Source organism: Mustela nigripes, chromosome 1 (assembly GCF_022355385.1).
Source record: "Mustela nigripes isolate SB6536 chromosome 1, MUSNIG.SB6536, whole genome shotgun sequence".
Classification (NCBI taxonomy): Eukaryota; Metazoa; Chordata; class Mammalia; order Carnivora; family Mustelidae; genus Mustela; species Mustela nigripes.
In genome coordinates, this window is record NC_081557.1 from 20,020,385 (window position 1) to 20,044,141 (window position 23,757).

The 23,757-nt window shown below is 36.7% G+C and overlaps 1 protein-coding gene across 1 annotated transcript in view; it reads right to left on the reverse strand.

Annotated features, from left to right (window-relative positions):
* Positions 1 to 802: 802 nt before the first annotated feature.
* Positions 803 to 23,757, reverse strand: part of CAPRIN1 (cell cycle associated protein 1) — a 39,330-nt gene continuing 16,375 nt past the window's right edge. Inside the window, exons 5-19 of the mRNA XM_059406021.1 lie at positions 21,544 to 21,782; positions 21,370 to 21,452; positions 17,864 to 18,001; positions 16,263 to 16,315; positions 16,099 to 16,185; positions 13,930 to 14,085; positions 13,738 to 13,846; positions 11,824 to 11,885; positions 11,244 to 11,354; positions 10,870 to 11,019; positions 9,810 to 9,960; positions 6,479 to 6,673; positions 5,503 to 5,603; positions 4,173 to 4,236; positions 803 to 2,635 (exon numbers count right to left, since the gene is read on the reverse strand). Coding sequence (XP_059262004.1) covers positions 2,571 to 2,635; positions 4,173 to 4,236; positions 5,503 to 5,603; positions 6,479 to 6,673; positions 9,810 to 9,960; positions 10,870 to 11,019; positions 11,244 to 11,354; positions 11,824 to 11,885; positions 13,738 to 13,846; positions 13,930 to 14,085; positions 16,099 to 16,185; positions 16,263 to 16,315; positions 17,864 to 18,001; positions 21,370 to 21,452; positions 21,544 to 21,782 — 1,764 coding nt within the window. The 3' untranslated portion in view covers positions 803 to 2,570. The remainder of the gene's footprint in view (positions 2,636 to 4,172; positions 4,237 to 5,502; positions 5,604 to 6,478; positions 6,674 to 9,809; positions 9,961 to 10,869; positions 11,020 to 11,243; positions 11,355 to 11,823; positions 11,886 to 13,737; positions 13,847 to 13,929; positions 14,086 to 16,098; positions 16,186 to 16,262; positions 16,316 to 17,863; positions 18,002 to 21,369; positions 21,453 to 21,543; positions 21,783 to 23,757) is intronic.

Consider the following 23,757-nt stretch of genomic DNA (forward strand, 5'->3'; position numbering starts at 1 on the left):
AAGCTTAAAAAAAGGAGTCTCATTATCCACATGAGATGACTGATATTGTACATTTAAAAAGTACCTTATAATGTGGAGTCTTACTGTATCAAGAAGCTACAGTGACACATGTGACAGTCATTTCCTTGCAACTCTGCTAAAATAATCATTTGACCAAACAAAAGGCCTTCTGCAGGTAGGACAAGTATTCACATATTATGCAGGATGCTTAGTACCAAGACTCAGACCTTAATGGGACTTTTTTTTAAAAAGTTCTCTGCCTCATAATGAGGCACTCCTTTGAAAAATATAGTCTGAATGTGACACAAAAGCTTAACATTTAGACTGTGATAATAGAATGCCAAAAAAAAAAAAAAAATTCTATTTCCAAAAGAACAAACGATTCTTTTAAATACATAGAAATAATAAAACTGCTAACACCTTTTACACATTCACAACATCTACACTAATGCATAGAAGTTTGAAACCTAGAACGCATTTCTCCCCATCCCATCTCTAAACTGATTCATAGAGATCACTAGTATAAAGAACTTATTTACTTCAATTTTAAATGTCATGAAATTGTTTTCTACACAGATAGCAAATTTAGTTTTATATATAGGATTGTAAGCATACACATCTAGGGATTACCCAGTAAACCATGAATATTTTATCTATTGCCCATAAAATACAGCTAACATATGGTTGTGGTACATCCCAGGCAGATGTCATTTAAAGCACACAACGGGAGGTGCTAGCAAAAGAAATACTCATTTGCAAAAGTAAACAGAACCCTTCCAATATGATGTACCACAACCACACATGAGAAAAGAACTTACTTTATTTTAAAATAAACATTGAAGATATGCCCCCTTCCCCACCACCCTACAAAAAACTTTTTGAATGTGGAATGTTCAACAGCCTATCCATTTTAGTAGGTTACAAAACCAGCAAAAACTCCAGTTGTCTAATAATGAATGTTTGAGTATAGTTTTGTGTCTTATTTTTTGTTTTTCTTTAGTAGCTGAGCACCTACAGGAAGAATTCCTTAGCTAAAGGCTAATAAAACAAAATTCCATTTCTGCACAGAAAATACCATTCACTTAGTATTAGTAGCCTTTGCTGAATAGATGGGATTAATTCTCCATGAAGTCAAGGTGGGATATGACAAGCAGCATTAAGTTCATAGGCACACAGAACTAGTGCTCAAACTGCTAGCACAAATTCCAACAGTACATAAATTACTAAACTGTCATCTCCATCAAACTTGTGACTCTCCCTATGCATCTAAGTAAAGGAATCACCATTTTGAATATAAATGCCTCCATGAGAAAAAGGTAATTCAATCAGGGTTAGACAAAAGATAAATGCAACTACAGAAATAGCTGCTGGAGATAACTGTAAAATTTGAAACACTAACAGTGCATGGGGTGAACCACATAAGCTGCTAGCTGTTGAACACCAGTGTTTCAAGATACAACTTTTATAAACATGTTTTATTTGTTTTGCTTATACCATCAGAACTGAAACTACTGTCTGTCATTTCCCTAAAATAGGGAAATCAATCTAAAACACATACTGGTGCTTTGCAAAAGATAGCAATTTAAAAGGGTGGTAGCAGCAGGCATTTGATATTTTTCTTTTGAAAACCTTCAGGCTGCAGGAAAAACATGTGACCAAGAGTGTTATGATTATCCATTAGATATTTTCATCAGTACCTGTACCAATTTAGGTGACAATACAGCAAGATTCAAGGATTAGTGACAGACAATGTACATTATAAGGAATGATATATAGTACCAATCCTTACAAAAGTCATTGTCGAAGAAACTGTTAAGTGTTCAAAAAGGTATCTAAATACTTCACATTAAGTACAGAAGCGGCCATCCAGATTACATCCCATATTTGTTGCATATTTTTCAAAAAGTGCCAATCAAAGCCTAATTTTGCATTTTGGCTTTGTCTTATACAGTATCAGCTGTTAAAAAGCAATTTACATGTGTTTTTAACCACAGTCGTTTGGCCATAGGATGAATAGTGCTGTGTCAAAGCTGGTAGCCAGCCTTTTATATGCCCATGCATAATTTGGTATGCATCTAACGTTCAGTGCTCCAATTTAACTGGAAAAGCTGTGAAATGCAGTTGTTCCGCCAAACCACACTCCACTCCTTCTCAAAGGGAAATATTTTAGTTTTGTCAGTTACCACTGAATAACTCTAGGGCTGATTTATAGATTTTGTCCAATGTCAAAAGTCAATCTTGCTTTTTCCAAGCCACTTCAAATAACTATGGAGATATCACCCTGTAAAGTGTATTATGTTTTACTCCTAAGCAAGGGTGAGGAATCTGAGTATCATGTGCAAGGCTCAAGATGACGCTTAGGACAGAACATGCAGAATAAAAATAGTTTCCTTCCATATCCAGGTAATATAAAGCTGACAATTGTAGTCCTGTCTTTATGGGATGAAAACAGTCCCTTTACAATAAGTTTCCTGAAAGGGAGAACAAATAGATAATAACTCTTCTGGTAACATATTATGGTACACTGGCCAGTGTGTTTTTGGCGTTTAAACATAATCCTGTGAATCAGATTAATTCACTTGCTGAGTGTTCATTTGCGGCATCCCTCTGTTGGGTCTTGGGGGCCCTCCACGACCTAGAAGACAAAAATGGCATTTGGTTTTTCTTTCAAATATTATTTGCTTTGCCTTCAAGCAGATTTTCATCTGAAGTCAAGAAGCATGTGGGCAGCTTGTCACCACATTATTAGGTTTAAGAAGTCAATTCTTCAGTGTTCACCTGTCCTGGAAGTTGTCATGCGCAAATTTGCTCATGTTCTCTAGCTAAAAGAAGAGTAGAGCTAATGGAGTATTCCACCAGTACTCATTCATTCATTCATTCAACAAGTATTTATTGAGTGCCTACTATGTGCCAGGCACTGTCATCAGGCGTTGGAAATAGATACAGCAGTAAAGACAGACAAGGTACCTGCTCTCATGGAGCTTACATTCTAGTGTACACTCTAGCTTACATTTCAGTAGTAAGTAACATCATACTATCAAAATTAATAAAAGCACCAGAATGAAAAACAGACCTTGTTACCTAACTGTTAAAAAGAAACTACATAACATTCAAAATTGTATAATGACTTGTAACAGATAAAGTAACTTTTTACATGCTGTTAAAACAGATTTTTAGCTACTGGTCAACTCAACTTTCAGAGAATATGCTACAAGATGAGAAAGAACATAACCCACATTCACATGCAAATATCCTTTGATACTTCAAGTCAGTAATTCCCAAGTGATCCATTAATTTAAAAATAAAATGCACCTTTTTGCTGGCCAGCTTCTACTAGCATTGAAATCAAAGTACTTTGTAATTCCTCCTTAATATACATTTTATACATGTTATGGCCAATATCTAGAGGAAACCTATTCAATTTAACTTCCCTTAAATCAGAGAACCATTTAGAACTTCAGATCATACGAAATGCTACCTGTCTAATTGTTACACAGGTTGACTTCCTGTCCAAATAGGAAGCAGTTTTCCTCTGGTAATAGACAAAATCAGAAACTCATTAAACCTGTAATTTTTAAAGACAGTTCAATAAATTAGTTAGGATTTTGGATGTTTTATTTAGAAGTCAGAAATAATCCGACACTTGTATCGCTATTAGTGATCCAAAGGCATTGAAGTTTCAACTAGGTTCTATCACTTCTAAATGGTTCTCTAAATGGAACTATGGCTTATCTGGCCATTAAAGAACTTCTGACCCTAAAATATAATATGCATGTTCAAAAATGAAAGAGGAATAATAAATTTATATAAATGTTCAATCTCATTCCAAAAATGTCTTACAAAAATGTTTCAGTAAGTACTTCCTAAAAACATTTAGCAGGTTTTAGGACCTGAAAAATAATTTGCAGTTGGAAAAACACTTTTTCTGAGGAGGAGAAATGTTTTAGTTTTCAAGACAATTTATATAGTAACAGGGAAAGTCATTCAAAAAATTAAATTTGGGTTCAAGAGAAGTTTTAGAAACAGAGCATTTCATTTAATCCCTAGCAACAAGTCTGGTAATGATAAATGTATTCCTAACATGTAACCTACATGCAGACTATGGAACAGCTCTTCCAAGGCCAGAACAGAAGCTCCACTTAGGAGCTAGGATCACCACCACAAAATATTACCTCGTGGGGCTCCCCGTGGTCCACTCTGCCCAGAGCCTCGCTTGAAATTCTGCTGATATCCATCCTAAAAGACAAGCTAGTTAGTACTGAAGGAAATGTAATTTTTTAATGCTTACTCATCATCTATCTATTCTTATTGACACAGAACACAAAATTCTTCCTTATATTTTTTGCACATTTCAATATAATATAGCTAGAGAAGTTATTCTGTAATTGTACTTGTTATTCTCAACATTCAATGTCTCTACTCTTAAAAATCATTTTTTTCTCCTACACAAACTTATTTTTATTCATACATAATTAACATATAGTATATTAGTTCCAGGTGTACAAAAGGGGAATTCAAATATTTTATACATTTCTTAGTGCTCAAGGTAAGTCTGCTCTTAATCTCCTTTATCCATTTCACCCATTCCCCACCCACCCCCGCCCCTCTGGCAACTACCAAGTTTATTCTCCATTTAAAAAAGTGTTTTTTTTGGGGCGCCTGGGTGGCTCAGTGGTTTGGGCTGCTGCCTTCGGCTCGGGTCATGATCTCAGGGTCCTGGGATCGAGCCCCGCATCAGGCTCCCTGCTCCGCAGGAAGCCTGCTTCTCTCTCTCTCTCTCTCTCTCTCTCTCTCTCTCTCTGACTGCCTCTCTGCCTACTTGTGATCTCTGTCAAATAAATAAATAAAATCTTTAAAAAAAAAAAAAGTGTTTTTTTTGTCCACCTCTGTTTAGTTTCTTAAATTCCACATATGAGTAAGATCGTGTCGTGTATTTCTTTCTCTGACTTATTTCTCTTAGCTTCACACTCTCTAGAGGTCCATACACTTCCTGCCAAATGGCAGTATTTCCTTTTCTTTTTTTTCTGTGGCTGATAATATTTCATTATATATACCACATCATCTTTATCCATTCATCTAGTGATGGATACTTGGGGTTACTTGGGGTTATAAATAATGCTGCAATAAACACAAGAGTGCATGTATCTTTTTCAATTAGTGTTTTCATTTTCTTTGGGTAGATACCCAGTAGTGGAATTACTGGGTCATATGGTAATTCTATTTTTAATTTTTTGAGGAAACCCTACACTGTTTTTCACAGTAGCTGCACTAATTTGCAACCCCACAAACAGTGAACGAAAATCATTGTTTTCAAGACTCTATTAAATGAGCACCTATGTTGAGTGCTTAAGAAAAAGTTATCATTTTCCATAATGAAGTATCTTGTACAAAATTACAAAATTAGCCCCAAATTACTTAGTTACTAAAGTACAAACAGCCGCATCAGTCGATTTCATTGGTGTATTTAGGTCAGCTTTGTATTTTAAAACAACTTCTACCTACCCGCTGATAGCCAGAGTAGTCCCGGGGAGCACTGAACTGAGACTGTGTATAACCACTGTTTGGAGTGTTAGAGAATGAAGGGCGGTAACCATCATATCCTCCTAAAATTTAGGACAAGAAAATAATTTTCTTATCTACACAAGGAATTTTTATTTCCTACTACTGACCAAAAAAATAACTGAAAAATTGTAAGCCATGCTAATTATTTAAACTAATTTCTAATTTCCTATCCTGATCCCATCTGTTCCTGAATTTCTGAGTATTAGCTTACTTGGAAGACAACACTTTTACCCATTCATGCACACACACCCCCACACAAAAAAATCTCCATAAAGTCTGATAATTAATGGAAACAAGTATCACCTAGAAGACAGAGAAGTCAGGGATTTGACACCTAAAAAAATTCATTCCTAATTTTGTCGGTTTAAATGCCTAAAGCAGGACCGCCTGAGAAGGCTCAGTTGGTTAAGGACCTGCCTTCAGCTGAGGTCATGATCTGGGGTCCTGGAATGGAGCTCCACATCAGGCTTGTGCTCAGCAGGGAATCTGTTTTCCCTCACCTGCTGCCCCTCCCCGCCTGGCTTGTGCTCTCTCTCGCTCTCTCAAATAAAATCTTTTATAAAAAATAAATAATTGCTGGGCGCCTGGGTGGCTCAGTCATTAAGTGTCTGCCTTCAGCTCCAGTCATGATCCCAGGGTCCTGGGACCAAGACCCATCTCGGACTCCCCACTCAGCGGGAAGCCTGCTTCTCCCTCTCCTCTCCCCCTGTTTGTGTTCCCTCTCGCTCTATCTCTGTCAAATAAATAAAATCTTTAATAAGTAAGTAAATAAAGGGCCTGTAACATACTAAAAATGTTTAAGTTGTACATAAGAGACTAATGCAGATACATATCTTTCCCCAAAACCATACAACATATTTCTATGTATTTTATAAATAAAAAAAGAACATAAATTTGCTGCTGCTTTTTTTGGTACCTCTGAATCCATTGGCAGGGCCCCTATATCCATTCATCAAGCCTCTAGCACCACGGGAACCACCACGAGACACACCACGACTGTTGTAATACGGCTGATTGCTACGTGGAAATCCAGTGTTCTGCTGGGGAGGTTGCTGGTGGTTACCAGTCACTTGATGGGACTGGTCCTGGGAACCATGGTAGGTGCCAACCACTATAATAAAAAGAAAAAATTTATACACTCATACCCCACATACACATAGCTCATTACAACCTGTTCTCTCAGTTTCTGGTTTAAGAGGTGCCTTGTACTTCCTCTTCAACTTGTCTTTAAATTTTCATATTAACAATAGTGATCACTATCCATTAGTTAAGTTATTAAATCCCTATTTTCCTCCTACCCATATGTTAATTAACTAAAGAGAATATAATTCTCTAACAATAATTCCAAACCTTTAGAAGCACACAAATGTGTAAGAGCACAAAATTCTATCCTTCCAAATGAAAAAAAACCTATATTATTAAATATCTTCTAAGAGGCACCTGTCTATTAGCACAAGAGACCCACAATAACTCAAAAGATCTTACATACTGGAACAGTACAATTTAATTTTTATAACATTTATTTCTTTTCACTAAAAAGTTCCTTTGTGGTAAAAGTTTTCATATCCTTTTAAAGATTTTATTTATTTATTTATTTGACAGACAGAGATCACAAGTAGGCAGAGAGGCAGGCAGAGAGGCAGGCAGAGAGAGAGGGGAGGAAGCAGGCTCCCCGCTGAGCAGAGCGCCCGACGAGGGACTCGATCCCAGGACCCTGGGATCACGACCCGAGCCGAAGGCAGAGGCTTTAACCCACTGAGCCACCCAGGCGCCCCTCATATCCTTTTAAATTGCCCTTGCTACTTAATGAAACATACAAAACCATGCTCTCCCACACCTAGGCAACCATATGGTGGAATATCCAGTCAATTAAAAAGATAAATCAGCAGAGGCCTTCAGCTTATACCCCCCCCCTTACTGCCTGATTGCACTTCAAGTCCTTTTGAGTACAACCAATTTAGAAGACAGTTAAATATTACTCACAGTGGCACTCAACCTGATGAGGTGAAGAGAAGATTCTAAAAGGTTTACACTAACCTTGCACACCCCCTCCTCCTTCCCAATGGAGAGAAGTCTAGAATCTAGAAATCTTCAAAAACTAAATCCTGGGACGCCTGGGTGGCTCAGTGGGTTAAGCCGCTGCCTTTGGCTCAGGTCATGATCTCAGGGTCCTGGGATCGAGTCCCACATCGGGCTCTCTGCTCAGCGGGGAGCCTGCTTCCTCCTCTCTCTCTGCCTGCCTCTCTGCCTACTTGTGATCTCTCTCTGTCAAATAAATAAATAAAATATTAAAAAAAAAAAAACAAAACTAAATCCTGAGGCACCTTTCTGATACTATCCCAATGTTTATAATTCACAGAGGAGACAAAACAGGATGCAAACACTACCTTTGGAAGGTGAGGAAGGTAGAGACTAAAGGAAGGCCTATACCCCAGGAACAAAAACAATCAGCACCTCTTGCCAGCCCAAAACTTCCCATGTTTAGGCAAAGAGAACAGGTGGTGTGACTCCTGAAAAACTTCACCTGATATATTTTATATCCTGAAGAAACCCCAAACACATTTATCAGTTCTCAGAATGATATCTGGAGTGAGTAAGCCCAAGTATGCCTAAGAGGAGAAAGAGTGGTGGCTCCTTTTTGAACTATGTAATTAATGGACCAATTATACTATCTACAGTGTGATCTTTCTATAGACTGCCTTTCACTACATTCCCCAAATTTAAAATTACAGGCAACTATCATGATTACAGGTAACATTTTCTATCTGAAGAGATTCATTCACATGCATGTAGAAGAGTGGTCAAAAGTGAATTTTCAACTCAACTTTTTATCAGTAAGAATTTTATTAGTCTTGGTCAAATCTCACTGCAAGAAAACTCTTAGTGGTACAATTAAAGTGTAATCTTTATTTAAAAATACCAGAAATTCAGGGCACCTGGGTGGTTCAGTTGTTTTAAGCATCTGTGCCTTTGGCTCAGGTCATGATCCCAGGGTTCTGGGATTAAGATCTGCATCAGGTGCCTGCTCAGTGGGGAGTCTGCTTCTCCCTTTGTGCCTCCCCCCAGGCTCATATCTTCGTTCTCTCTCTCTCTCTCACAAAAATAGATAAAAATAAAATTTTTTAAAAAAAATTTTAAATACCAGAATTCTTTTTAAAAAACAGAATTTCTATTAAAGTGTGTATCATAAACTTCAAGTCCATAAAGAGCCAGATTCTTGCCTTATCCCGTTTTCATGTTATTCCTGACTAAACAGTACAATTTGCTGTGGAGCAGGTGTATTTGGGGCCTTTAGACATTGTGCTGACATGCTTATGAGTACATGGCAATAATTAAAGGAGCATGAGGGCATGAAACCCAGTTTTATCCCTCAGCAGCTAAACACAAATAGCGTAATGGATAAACATCAGATTATAGCTGATTCAAACTCCTTACTAATTACTGGTGCTTAAAATTATAGGAAATACATGTAAGAATTTAGTACTGAAAAATCCATAATGTTGATCCAGGTCTATCAAGAATTTAGACAATTAAAATATCTCATAGTTATTTAAATCAGTCTGATAAAATCAAGCTATTAACTCCTACTATTTTAGAAAGGTCTGTTAGTTTGCTATGGGATTCCAATTAAACAACCTGGGATCTAAATAACCAAAGACCTAAAGCAGTTATTTCATGCCTTACAAAGTTAAGAAATCTACAATACCTCCAGCTACATTACTACAATGGATGTGGTAACCAGCCAACTTATGAATGACCTTACTTGCCAACAAAAGACTCTGTTTCAACCTAGTCTACCAAAGACAGCTACCATGGGATTTTTGCCTGCTTTATTCTAACTAGCATACTGACAACCAAGCCAACTCCTTACTGCTTCTTAACTGTATAACTAACTGACTTACTACCTACCAGGTATCACGCTATTTGGCTTCAATTAATTAGCAATCAAAGTTGATCATAATTTAAGTAACAAGCTTAATTCCACTAAAATCATAGAACGAAAAAGGGATATTATGAGCGCTTACTGATCAAAAGAAAACTGGTGTAAGGCCTCCAAAAAAAGTGCAGGCACATACAATAAATATGAACTCAATTGAATTCAGGTTCTGTAATGAAAAATCTGTAAGGTCTACTACTAAAACAAAAACTCTTGGACCCCGACACTCTAAAAATCTAAACTCTCCTACCACCGTCAGTTAACTGTGTTGGAGGGCAAGAAGCCAAGGAAGTGACACTGGTTTTCCTACCTGTTTGAAGCTGTTCTTGTTGAAGGTCTGTTTGTTCTACTTGGTGAGGCTGACTAGAAAAGCTCTGGTTGTAACTGGCCTGGTACTGATTTTGCTGTTTCAAAGGTTCTGGTTCATTAACAGGAGGAACCGGGGCATTCATATTGAACACCTGTAAGTAAATAAAGTAAATGATTACATCATCCCTTTACGCTAATAATTTCCCTATTTTTAATAAGGCAGACCTCAATGCTGGTTTTACCTCAACTGTAAATGCATTACAGTTCCAAACACATACACACACTCACTCTCTATATATACAGTGTATATATATATATATATGTATTTTTTAATATACAGACATACACACCACACAGCACTTAAAGGAGAGCATAAGGGGATCAGAATCTAAAAAGACACAAAAATCAGCAGCTTGGAAATGAAATTATAAATGAGAAAGCTTTTTAAAGATGCAAACCACTGATACAATGTCACTTACAGAACTTAATTCTATGAACTTTAACTCTGAGTTGAATCCTTAATCATTTTTTATTTTTATTGACATTTTCAGCAAGTTACTACTTTAATATTTAATTCTGAACTTTCCCATGAGCACCAATTTAGCTGTATCCCATTAATTATGGTATTTTCATCATTTTCTAGAAACCCCACAGTTTAGAGATGCTTACTGAAAAACCACAATGAACTATATGTGAAATTTACTATGAGAAATGTCCATAAAAGATTAAGCAAGTATGGAAAAAAGTAGACAACTGTTAAATCTAGGTAATGATTTATATATAAATATCATAGTAGTCTACTTTTCTGAACATTTACTTTTATTAATCAAACCAAAAAGGATGAAACTATAAAAAACAAAGATGTGAGCACACAATTCCTAAAACTCAAATATTATCTCTGGGATCAGGAAAAAATTAGAGTTTATGTTCAATTAAGTATACTCTACAGTTTGGAGAGATGCAAACTCAAATACAAAGCTAAATGAAGACTTTTTTGTTGAGACTCTGGCATGATCATACTACACACTAGGCATTTAATATCAGTTCAATTAATTACTCACCGTTTGCATGGATTGGAATGGAGCTGCATTTACATTGATTCCACTGCTATGTAATGGTTTGCTTGTCCCAGCCTGGAACACCTGAGGCTGAGAAGCAGCCGGAAGGGAAGATGATGCTGTAGTCTGGTCTGTATTTAAGGAGATTGTTGCCTAAACACAAAATGAATAGATGCACTTTAGTGATAAACTATATTTAGACAAGTCTACTATCCAAGACTTAGTATGTTAAGAAATTCAACTATTTCATAAAAGCAAAATACTGTATTGCTTGCATTAGGTCCAAAAAGAATAACAATATTAATAGTAATTTACCTCTGCCCAATTCATGAGTAAGTGCCTCATCAAGTTTATGTCACCTAGTAACAGAAACTTGCCTGAATCTGGTCAATTGGTTCCTTTTGTGGTCGCTGCTCTGTAGCGTGAGAAGGCTGGTACAAGGGTTGAGATGCTGTATATCCCTCACTTGTGGATGAAACCAAAGGAACCTACACAGAAACAAAGCAATCAAAGCTGCTTTCTGTTATAAACTCTAACACAGACAGGGCTAAGAAACAGATATACCTGTTAAAGAGACTATAAAATGTAACAACTGCAAAAACTATATCTAATATTAAAACTGAAAGTTAAATACACCCAAATCCACTTATGAAGTCCCCAACAAATGCTTCTAAATGGCAATATCAACACTGAATTTTAGAATTTTGACATTTAAACAGGTCTTCTCAAATTCTGCTCAGTTCAAAATTAAAAAATTATTATAAACATGAGACTTAACAAAAACAATGTTTTTTAGGTTATTAAAACAAAAGTAGATATAACATGGAAATAAAGGCTGACAGCTACCCACAACAGACTTGGACAATGATAAAATTCATACCTCACTTTCATGAGCCATTAAAGAGACCCAAGAACTGATTAAAAACAAACCTACAGCAGTATTTCTGTCACTCTTACCTGTGTAGCTTCTGGTTGTACCGGAACTTGATTAGGCTGAGCAAGTCTAGATTCAGAATGAACTGTAAAATTGACCCCAAAAAATCCACTGTTAATCCAAAAATCAAATTTCTTCAGAGAAAACTTCTATAGCCAAATCCTAAAAACACTTTAGTGATCATGAAAATAAACTGGAAAAGTATCGTTAGGATTTTAGCTTTTAAGTGAGCTTTTCTGGTTTCCTTCTAGTCATAATGCTTCCACAGGAAAAAATAAGAATACGCTTTTAAAACGCCTATATTCAATTCAGTGTGCAAACTGTCAACTCCCACAAGTCTTCTACTCCCTTCCTCAACCATGGTTAAAGAATCAAAAATTTGGATCTGTGGTTAGTCCTTTAGAAATCACCCATTTTGCTAAGAGAGGCTAATGAACTCCACATTAACTGAGTATCTAAATGGCTTACAGGTTCTATCAATGCTGTATATGTTGATTCTGCCACAATTTTTCAGTTGTAAAAACTATGTGTTGTCTTTCTCTGGTAGAACTTGGAAAACGAACACTAATAACTGTTTCTTTTCCATAGGCCTAACCATAATTTATTTTCTAACTCTTGGTAGAAATATTAGATATGAGCTTCCTTTACTTTGGAGAAATTGTAACTAACAAACTAACAGTGTCATTAAACATGCTTTCCTCAGCAATTCCTTTTGTGACTGAAGATTTACATGATATTAAATATGTTATTTTATTTATTTAAGATCCTATCCATTTATTATTTGACAGTGAGATAAAAGCAGGCAGAGCAGCAGCAGAGGGAGAGAGAGAATGAGACTCGCCCCTTGAGCAAAAAACCTAACACAGGGCTCAATCCCAGGACCCTAGGGATCACGACCTGAGCCGAAGGCAGACACTTAACCGACTGAGCCACCCAGGCTCCCCAAGTATGTTATTTTATATAGTCCCACTTTTGTACCCTTAATAGTTTTGGGAAAAACACCAAGACTCAAAATGACTGACGGTCCTGGAGAAAAATAGACCACTTAACCACATACAAGATGCCAATCCTCTTTAGTGCTATTTCTAGTAATGGTGTAAGACTAGTAATACAAGCCTGAAACTTAAACTGTTTTTTTATTTTTTAAGATTTTTTTTTAATTTATTCACTTGAGAGAGGGTGAGAGAAAGCATGAGAAGGGAGAGGGTTAGAGGGAGAAGCAGACTCCCTGCTGAGCAGGGAGCCTGATGCGGGACTCAATCGCAGGACTCCAGGATCATGACCTGAGCCGAAGGCTGTCGCTTAACCAACTGAGCCACCCAGGCACCCAGAAACTTCAACTGTCTTTAGGCCAATCTTCCCCTTTCCTCTTAAGCAGCCCCTTAACCACCTCACTGTTGCATCTCATTTTTATTTAGGTAATAAAATGTTCAGAAATTCTCCTAAAAAGCTGCAAACACCCTTCAAAGAAAGACACCTCTATTATTTTTATGCTTAATTTTGAAATTTAAAAAGCCAAGCACAATTTAACTTATATAAATTACAGTAATAAGCAAAACTGGTCTGTAATGTTACAAATCAGGAAATGGTCCACAGAGCCAAAAGAGAGGGTAAACTAGTAACTGAAAAGGGACACAAATAGGCTTCTGAGGTACAGGTATGTCCCATTTCTGGGTGCTGGTGTGTTCAGTCTGTGAAACTCATCAAACTACATTTGCACATACTTAAGTTTATATATGATAATAAAAGGTTAAAAAAAAGTCACGTAACGACAGTTATTCATATTATAGGGAAAAACAGTATTTCCTACCAAATTAAAAGACCCAAGATCCAAAAGTTAAGCAAACATTAAAAGGAAATAATTAATTTTCACATACTTTACAAAACCTGAGAGCACTGGCCCTGCATTTCTCACAAAAGAATACACCATTACTAACCCGGAGGGCAAACCAGCTGGGGCATGTCCATGTTTTGTGTCGGATTCATAGGCTGTGCAGATACAATGGCAGGATCAAGTGTCTGGTTTTCAAAATCCAGCATTGAATCCTGCAAGTCAGGATATAATGGAATTAGATTAAATAATGTAAACACTTAAACTTTCAGTTAGTGTTTGACTCAACTGCACCTACCTGTATGAAATTATAGGGCCCCTGCATTTGCGCCATAAGGTCCTGGACTCGCTGTCTTCTCACAACAGGATCTGCCTGAGCCACTGGAGTCAAAGAATGGGGCTCTGGCACTGAAGGAGATGCAGCCTGAGGTTGCTGCTGGAGTGAATTTACCACCTAAAGGGGAAAATGAGGGGAGAGATGCAGACTGGGAGCATGAAAAAGCTCCATTCATTACCATCATGATAGGTCCCCAAACTCTATATGGCACTATATATACTATAAACAAAGTAGCAGGCTTTAATGTAGTTTCTCAAACTGACCATAGTTATAAATTTAACATTGAGTGCTGTCACTTCTACAGTGTTCTCAATTCCACAGGACGACTATGTAGCATTTCAGATTAACTTTATAACCTGCTTTCAAAGATTACCCGTGCTTGCTTCCTAAAAGAATGTACTGTGCTTAAAACTGCTATGCCTTCTATAGAAAGAAATTAAACCTGTATTTACCTCAATACTTGACTGAGTCAGCACTCAAGAAAAGTTAGTTGTTATCATCATCAAACTTTGAGTTCCTACTATTTCATTCTCTCTAGGATGAAGCCCTATCACCTTATAGAACTTGCTACAAAAGCCAAAGATCACTATACCTACCTTTTACCTACCTCTAATAATTTCTTCTGATTATTATTTAGTAATTCCCCACTCTTCTGGGAAATCTCACTGATTTTTAAATTTATGTTCTGTCTGGCTTCTAATCCTGGGCAAGTCATATCTGGTGAGCCTGGATAAATCATAAGCTTATTTCTCTTATAAGCAATTGTGAGATAATCACTACTTAAACTGTTATGAACACCAACTGATGTGTCATCTACATCTACATCTCAAAAAATTCTTTAGAATTCCATCCGAATAGCCTTTGGAAAGGTCCCACCTACCAAGTACTTAAGAAAAAACCATACTGGTACAGTACTAAGTAAGAAAATATACTATTCTCTCCCAATAAAAAGCAAAAAGTTCTACTAAGCACTGTTACTTCTCAAAACTTTTCTACTATGCCAACACATACTTTTCATCCCTAACATTCAATGTTTTTAAAATGCTAATTCATATTTCTACCCCTATATTCATGCTAATATATACCTATTACCTCATTTCCCTAAAAACATATGCCAAATCTACTTTGTCAAGGCCCAGGAGGTTTGCATACCTTACACAAATCACCATTCTACAGAGAGATCTCTTAGATCTATTTTTCTTCTAACCCTCCTCTAATACTTCTGAACTGCCTTGCACAATTCAGCAAATACATATACTGTCTTGCTAGGGCTTCATGGGACACTATTTTCATCCAAACTAGGTAACTTTGTAGAATACAGGGCAAGTTCTTTACTCAATCTATCAACAGTGCATTTTGGCACATCTATAAAGAACTAAAGGTACTAACACACCTTTGAAGAATGATCTTGATGGAATAATATTAAAGAGATAAGCATTATTATTCACAGCTGAAAGCTATTTTTTCTGTACTTCAGATATATAAAAGCAGCAACCAAAAGGAGGATGGAAAGGATGGCAAGGACCAACTTGGTAAGGCATTCTGATTTTACCTTATAGGTTACACAGCACCATCAAGAGTTTCAAGTAAAAGTAACTTAATTAAAACTCTTCTAATAATTGGCCTATAAAAATGAGTAAGATAGCCTGGAGCACTCAGGAAAGAGAAATATGAAAGGGACACCTGAACTAGACATGAGGACCTGAAGAAAGGTAATGTCAATTGAGAAACAGAATTAAGAAACACTAGAGAGATCTAGAGCATTAGGGAGAAGGAGTCTAAGATGACACTCCAACATATTCCCTTGGAAGGTGGGCCTTTTCTAAAGGCTATCCATGTGGGTTCCCAGATTTTTTATAGAGCAACCTGGTATCAACAATATACAAATCATGTACTTTAATAACCCCAAGTCACACACATATAACTTTATATATATGTTCTATAGTTGGATCAACTAGAGATTCTACTAAACATCCACAAGTATAAATAATCTTTTAAACATAATGATCTTTTAAGTTTAATAAGTTTGTTATGATAATGTATTAAAAACATACAATCTTAATTTCTTCTTAGGAGATAAAAATTACTAATAAAAAAAGACAACAACCTTGCACCCAAGAGAACTCTTACCTCAACTGTTTCGACTGTCCACTCATCTACCTGCTCCTTTTCACCACTGCTGAACTGTGTTTCTGCCATAAATTGTCTATTTACATACTGCAAAGCAAAGTAAATGTTTCAGAGTTCTGCTTGAAAGGCAGAAAAAGCAAGCCAGCATTAAATAAAAATCATACCTCTGTTGATTCAACTTCACTTTGTTCGGTGTACTCTTCTGCTGGCTCAGGTTCTAAGATGTTAAAAGATGATATAAATGAAGAGTAAGAAAAAAAAATCTTATTTAAATATTTTATTTATTTATTTATTTGACAGACAGAGATCACAAGTAGGCAGAGAAGCAGGCTCCCTGCTGAGCAGAGCGCGGATTCAGAGGCTCAATCCCAGGACCCTGGGATCATGACCTGAGCTGAAGGCAAAGGCTTTAACCCACTAAGCCACCCAGGCGCCCTAAGAAAAGTTTTTTTAAAATTAGCAATTATTTTAAACTCCAAATAAGTTAGCAGTTTACCATCAAATAACCAGAACTTATTAACAGAGTTATAATTAGATTTAAGTTTCTATATTTTAATCATTCTTACAATAATGTATTTAGAAAGAGTTTTCTTTACATTTACTCCAGAATGAACAGGCTCAAGAGTAGTTATCCTGGATTAGGTATAATGCCAATAAAGAGCTAAGTTAAAACTTCTCTCTCTAGCCTAAGAAGTAATATTATAAAGCAGCATACAGATTGAAATCATCCTCTCTATTTTAATCACTTGGTGAAAACATTTAAAGGTGGAGAAAAGACTTTGCTATGTTGATCTGCAACCATAAATTCCACCAACGTGCAATCTCCCTTTGTAGCTTCAACCTAATAGCTAACATTGTATGAAGCGCTTACTATGTGCCAGATACCTGATACATACTTCTCTCTAAACAGAGAACCTGAGGTACAGAGAAATTCAGTCACTTGCCCAAAGTTTCATAACTAATGAGTGTCATAGCCAAGATTTCAATCCAGGCAATCTGAATCAAGAATCCATGCTTTTTAACCACTACTACAAAATTTATGCTCTGACAATGCTTCCAATGATACTCAGACTTAAGTTATCATAAAAGGACTCCTAATGAGTGCTTACATACTTACTAGTTTATGTCAAGTGTTAAAGTTAACTGGAAAAAATCTCATTCCATTGAGATATTTACACTTGAAGATTACGGAGTTATAATCACCCCATTTAAAACATACACATGCATATATGTGCCCTCATACTACTCACTTCATATACTAGCATGGTAAACAATGATAAATCTGGGCATGTCAGCCAAAATGTAATTTAAAAAGCCCTACAACATTTCTCCTCATCTATATTACAAGAGCCCAGCAATACTGCAACAAAAAAATACCGGTTTGTAACAGTGATCCAACTGAACATTTGAACCAGTAAGTAAATGACTGGTATTTGGGCAGAGGGAAAGGGAGACAATCTTAAACAGATTCCTGACCCAGCATGAAGCCATACGCAGGCTCTATCTCACAACCTTGAGATCATGACGTGAGATGCAGTCAAGACTAGGACACTCAATGGCCTAAGCTACCCAGGTGCCCCTAAATGACTGATACTTAATACTTCTGGAATAACTCTTAATACACATTTAATATTTTGTCATGCTTAAAGTTTCATTAAAAACCTCAATGTGCTTATGTAACTAAGTAAATGTATGGCCTGAACTTGTGGCAAAAGAAGTAAAACTAGGACTATAAACTAAAGCTCATATCCACCCAAGTACTTACCAGCTTCAGCTACCTGGTCTTCAGCTGTAGGTGCTGAAGCTGACTCTTCTTCCTCACACAGCCCATTCTGGTGGTTGTGGGTGCTGTCAAAGTAGTTTGACTGGAAAACACGCTCAACAATTTCCTTTAGAGCTTTATCTAGAAATTGATATGAATTATAATGTTAGACCATCTCAGAATGCCTGACTTGAGTAAGATTCAACGCGCTACAAAATACTGCTCCAAGAAAAAAAAACTTGTCAACCCTTACTGAAACATACATATAAAAAACATTAAAATCGGGGCGCCTGGGTGGCTCAGTGGGTTAAGCCGCTGCCTTCGGCTCGGGTCATACATGATCTCAGGGTCCTAGGATCAAGTCCCACATCAGGCTCTCTGCTCAGCGGGGGGCCTGCTTCCCTTCCTCTCTGTGATCTCTTCCCTTCCTCTCTCCTACTGTGATCTCTCTCTGTCAAGTAAATAAATAAAATCTTAAAAAAAAAAAAAAAAAAAAAAAACATTAAAATCCACCAAAAACAGAAATGATGGAATGATAGAGAACAAAAAGAACCTATTAGTATTAAACTTTACACACTTAAAGGAAGTTAGTTCAAAATAAAAAGCTGATGTTATTATTTATTCATTTAGTATATATTTAACGCCTACGTATATGTTGGGCAATGCAGTAGGCAATGGGGCTACAAAAAAGATTTGTAAAAGATACAATATCTGCCCTAAGTTTATAGTCTAATAGAGAATTATCAGATACAAAAACAGTAAAATCACATATGTGAAAAATACTACACAAAGATATAATGGATTGGACCTAGGCAGGAAGAAACTTGAAAGGCTTTCCTCGTAAGTGCTTCAAGAGCACAGATCTGGAAGATGAGTAGTAGAAAGAAGAGAAGTGCTTCAAGGGAGAGACAAAAGCATTTACAAAAGCCCTATATGAAGATAAATGGTGCCAAATACAAGAAAATGAAAGCATGTGCTGTGGCTTGAGCCATAGGGAGCAAGAAAAAACAAAGAAAAGACAAATCTGGTAAAGGCCAGAACATGCAAGGTCTTTAAGTCAAAAACAACTGTATGTAAAATATAATATAAGAAAGCCATTAAAAGAATTTAAAGAAGGATGGGGAGGGTGGATTTAGTTAAGAGATTGCATTAGACAAAAGACAGGAAGAAAAGTAGAAGGAAGAGAAAAAGAAGTAGACAGATTCAAAACATATTTAAAAAGGAAAGCTGTCAAAATTTGATACACCTGGACATAAGGGGACAGGGCAGCAGGTGAAGGTATGTGTCAAGAATTAATCTCGGGGCACCTGGGTGGCTCAGTGGGTTAAAGCCTCTGCCTTCAGCTCAGGTCATGATCCCAGGGTCCTGGGATCGAGCCCTGCACCGGGGTCTCTGCTTAGCAGAGAGCCTGCTTCCCCCTCTCTCTCTGCCTGCCTCTCTGCCTACCTGTGATCTCTGTCTGTCAAATAAACAAATAAAATCTTAAAAAAAAAAAAAGAATTAATCTCAACTTCCTGGCCTTTTATATAGTACATGCAAAATGTACCTATGTATGTAGAATGTATCTATCCCTAATAGGTCACTTTACAGATAAATAAAACTTCAAGGACATTATCACAATATAGTTAATCTTGTTAACAATAAAACTAACAAGTTTTTGAATGAACATTTCACATCTCCCTTCCTCTGCATCAGAGCCTCGTAACTAAGAATTACTTGTTTTAAAAAACTTGTGAAAACTAAATGTACATAAAAACACCAATTTGAGTCATTAGTAACTTTTCATTAGCAATAAAGATGTTACATTCTTAAGATAAACAAGACTAGGTAGAAAATAACACCCAAGTAAGATATAAGCTTAGACATTTAACCCTCGTTTCTCCTCAGTAACGTTCATGAAAATTTGATCAGGCTTGACCTAAAACTACTTTTTAAGCTAACAAGTTTATACACACATGTAGATTTCTTTCTATTCAAACTTCAAATGATAAATTAAGTACATATTTGATGCAGATCTAAAATTAAGAAGCAAATATGATTTTTTAATGAATACAGTAAATAATGCAAGTTAACAAACCAAGAAAATTATTTCTTACATGAAAAGATACAAAAAGATTGGTTCCCATATTTGATTTACCTTTTCCTTAAAGCAAATACACTCCAAATTACATCATACAGTTTTGCCAATTAAAACTTTTTATCCAATATTCCACCAAACAGCTAAAAATAAGGTATAAACACAGATACACTGATCTTAATATGTTCAAAATCTACTTCCTAAATCAACTTAATAAATAGCAAAGATAAGAACCTATTCCCTTATTTACTAAGGAAATAAACCTAAAATTCCTAATTTACTGAGGTAGTGAAAGTGGTTTTTTTTCTAAAGATTTTATTTATTTAGGGCGTCTGGGTGGCTCAGTGGGTTAAGCCACTGCCTTCAGCTCAGGTCATGATCTCAGGGTCCTGGGATCGAGTCCCGCAGCGGGTTCTCTGCTCAGCAGAGAAACTGCTTCCCTCTCTCTGCCTGCCTCTCTGCCTCCTTGTGGTGTCTGTCAAATAAATAAATAAATCTTTTTTTAAAAAGATTTTTTTTATTTATTTGACAGAGATCACAAGGAGGCAGAGAGGCAGGGGGTGGGGGGGACAGAGGGAAGCAGGCTCCCTGCTGAGCAGAGATGCGGGGCTCGATCCCAGGACCCTGAGATCATGACCTGAGCCAAAGGCAGAGGCTTAACCCACTGAGTCACCCAGGCACCCCGGTAGTGAAACTTAAATGTCCCTTTATTTTCTTTAAAATGAATATGCACCATTCATTTGAGATTAAGTTTTAAAAAAAATACAAAGAAAATAACATCCTCAAATTAGCCGAAGTCTAAAAAATAAGCAAAAACGAAAGCAAGGACCATGAGTAAAATGTATGAGGTACAGAAAATATTCTTCATAAAATTTCACAAACAAGGAAAAAAACCTGTCCCTATCTAATACCAACAACTCTGAAAAGTTTATTTGGTGTTAATCTGTCCAACTTCAAGCACAGTAAGTTATACACAAAACCATGGTAAGTTAGGATTCCCATCTCTACCAATTTATGATTGGTGTTTGTGACTTATACACACACATACACAGCAAAAAGGAAAAAAAAAAGGAAACAAATCAATAAACCAAAAGTAAACAGATCAATGCTATTTACACAGTTCTGAAATTTCTTCAATTAACAATACTTTTTTTTAATTTTTTTTAAAAAGATTCTATTTATTTATTTGACAGAGAGAGATCACAAGTAGATGGAGAGGCAGGCAGAGAGAGAGATAGAGGGAAGCAGGCTCCCTGCTGAGCAGAGAGCCTGATGCGAGACTCAATCCCAGGACCCTGAGATCATGACCTGAGCCGAAGGCAGCGGCTTAACCCACTGAGCTACCCAGGCACCCAATTAACAATACTTTTAAACAGAAAACTAATTTTTAAAGATTCTTAGTTAAAAAATAAAAAATTATGGTAATACTCACAGGTTGTTCCACATACAGATTTTTCCTTTCCTTCCAGCAAGTCCCATAGGTGAATGGAAGCATGTTCATACTGCTCATTCAACCTTTTAATAATAATAGTAATTTAAAAATTAATTAATTACATTTTAGTTGTCAAGTCAACATTTAGAAGTTTCTACTATCAAATAACTATACCTTAAGCTCATGTCCCGTTCAGGGTCTGCTAATTTGTAGAATTCATCCAACAATGACAATTCCTCTTCAGACAATATTGGCACTCCATTCAAACCTTGCTTCAGGTCAGTTCTCACCTCATCATCTCCCAATTTGTCCAAAACATACTGGAGCTCAAGTACAGTTTTTAAACGTTTTTGTTCTGCTTCTTCTCTCATAAGCTGCTCCCGACGCGCCGTCTTCTTTATTGTTTTCTGAATCTGCATTAAAAGTGTAAGCATAAGACACTGAAATTAATTTCACAAAATTCCTAATACAGTTCAACCAATTTCAGGTCCAATAAAAATAAGACCTACTCATTGAGTATGTGACCCTGACATATAAAATGATGATTCCCAAATTACAAGTAAGAATTTAATATTTAATACATCTGTTTTAAACAGTTGTTAGAAATTTAGAACACATCCTCCCCTCCATATAAACTATTATATTAATGAAATGTTACCAGTAAAGGATGTATTTGGGATTGGCTTCAAAATAACCTAGCTGATAGCGAGCAAGGGAGTAAGTAGTTGTGGGTATGTATGAAATTGGACTGCCATGAGATGAAAACCATAGAAGCTGAGTGTGGATATTATATCCCTTTCTTTAGTTTTGCCATTTTTCATAATAAAAAGCATAAAAACTAAAATTTCTAATTAAGCCCTGAGTCAATTAAAAAAGAAACCCAAACACAGCAACAATAAAAAATCTTATCTATATCCATCTCTTCTCTGGAAAAATGGTTCAAAGTTTTTCATTTTAAATACCTACTATCGACTCACAGGGATGACTGGGTTGTGGGATGCCACAACCCACCACTGCCTTCCTCATCCCCAACTATCCACATTAGTATTGTATTATTCCAACATATTGAAAATTGTGACTATGGGGCGCCTGGGTGGCTCAGTGGGTTAAGTTTCTGCCTTCGGCTCAGGTTATAATCTCAGGGTCCTGGGATCGAGCCCTGCATCGGGGTCTCTGCTTAGCAGAGAGACTGCTTCCCCCTCTCTCTCTGCCTGCCTCTCTGCCTACTTGTGATCTCTCTCTGTCAAATAAATAGAATCTTAAAAAACAAATAAAATATTTTTTTTTTAAAATAGTGACTGTGGAGTACCTGACTGGCTCAGTTAGTAAAGCATGCAACTCTTGATCTCAAATGTCATGAGTTCAAGACCCATGTTGGATGTGGAACTTACTTAAAAACAATAAAAAATTAACAAAAGAAAAAGAAACTTGTTTTTATGAATAAGAGTATGCTGGCAGACAAAAAGAGGGTGGCAGAAGAACAGAGATATATACTAAGTACACATATTTTTTTCCCCACTATTCTTTTTCTTCTGCTATTCTTTTATTTTCCTGGGAAGGTAAAGGGAGACCCAGTAGGTCTTTTTTCTCATGCATAGTGCCAGCCTGGGGTCAAAAGTCAGACTTTTAAAAAAAGGTCACTCTTTTCAAGAGTCCTAAAAGTGTTTTACTTACCACCTTTCCCTCTTTCTCAAGCCTCGCTAGCATAAACTGAGACAGAGAAAACCAGATAAAAGCATACGAAATGTATAATAAAGGGAGAAATGGGAAAGAGAGAACTAGGAGAACAATGTAGTCTACAATAAGACAAATTTAGGATGGCAGCAGAGAGGGTAGCAGATTAAATGATATTTAGCAGTAAGTAACATGTGAACATACAGATGAAATCTAAGGGCAGTACAGAAAGCTTTCAAGGAGAAAGTGACATCTATTCCTAAGATAGATAAGCCTTCCATCTTACTGGGGAGCAGAGGCTGGGTATGTGCAATTTTGTGCAATTCTGTGTGTGTACAACTTTAGGACAGAGAGGTAGCCAGTAGCCAGAGGCCAAAAAATACAGGAGGGGGGGCAGGAATGTGAAATAAGTCAAGAAAGCAAAAGAAAAGAGATAAAGAATGCCACTTTGGATAAAGTGAGTTCAAGTAAAGAATATGAAAAACTCAAAAAGGTAGGCTGGAGCAACTTTAAAGAATTCTTTTTTCTTTTTTTTTTTTTTTAATTTGAGAGAGCAAGTGAGTGAGAGAGCATGAGCAGGGGGGAGAGGGAGAAGCAGGCTCCCCGCAGAGCCAGGAACTGGACTTGGGATTCGATCCCAGGACTCTGGGATCATGACCCAAGCCAAAGCTTAACCAACAGAGCCATACAGGTGCCCCAAGAACTCTTGAATGC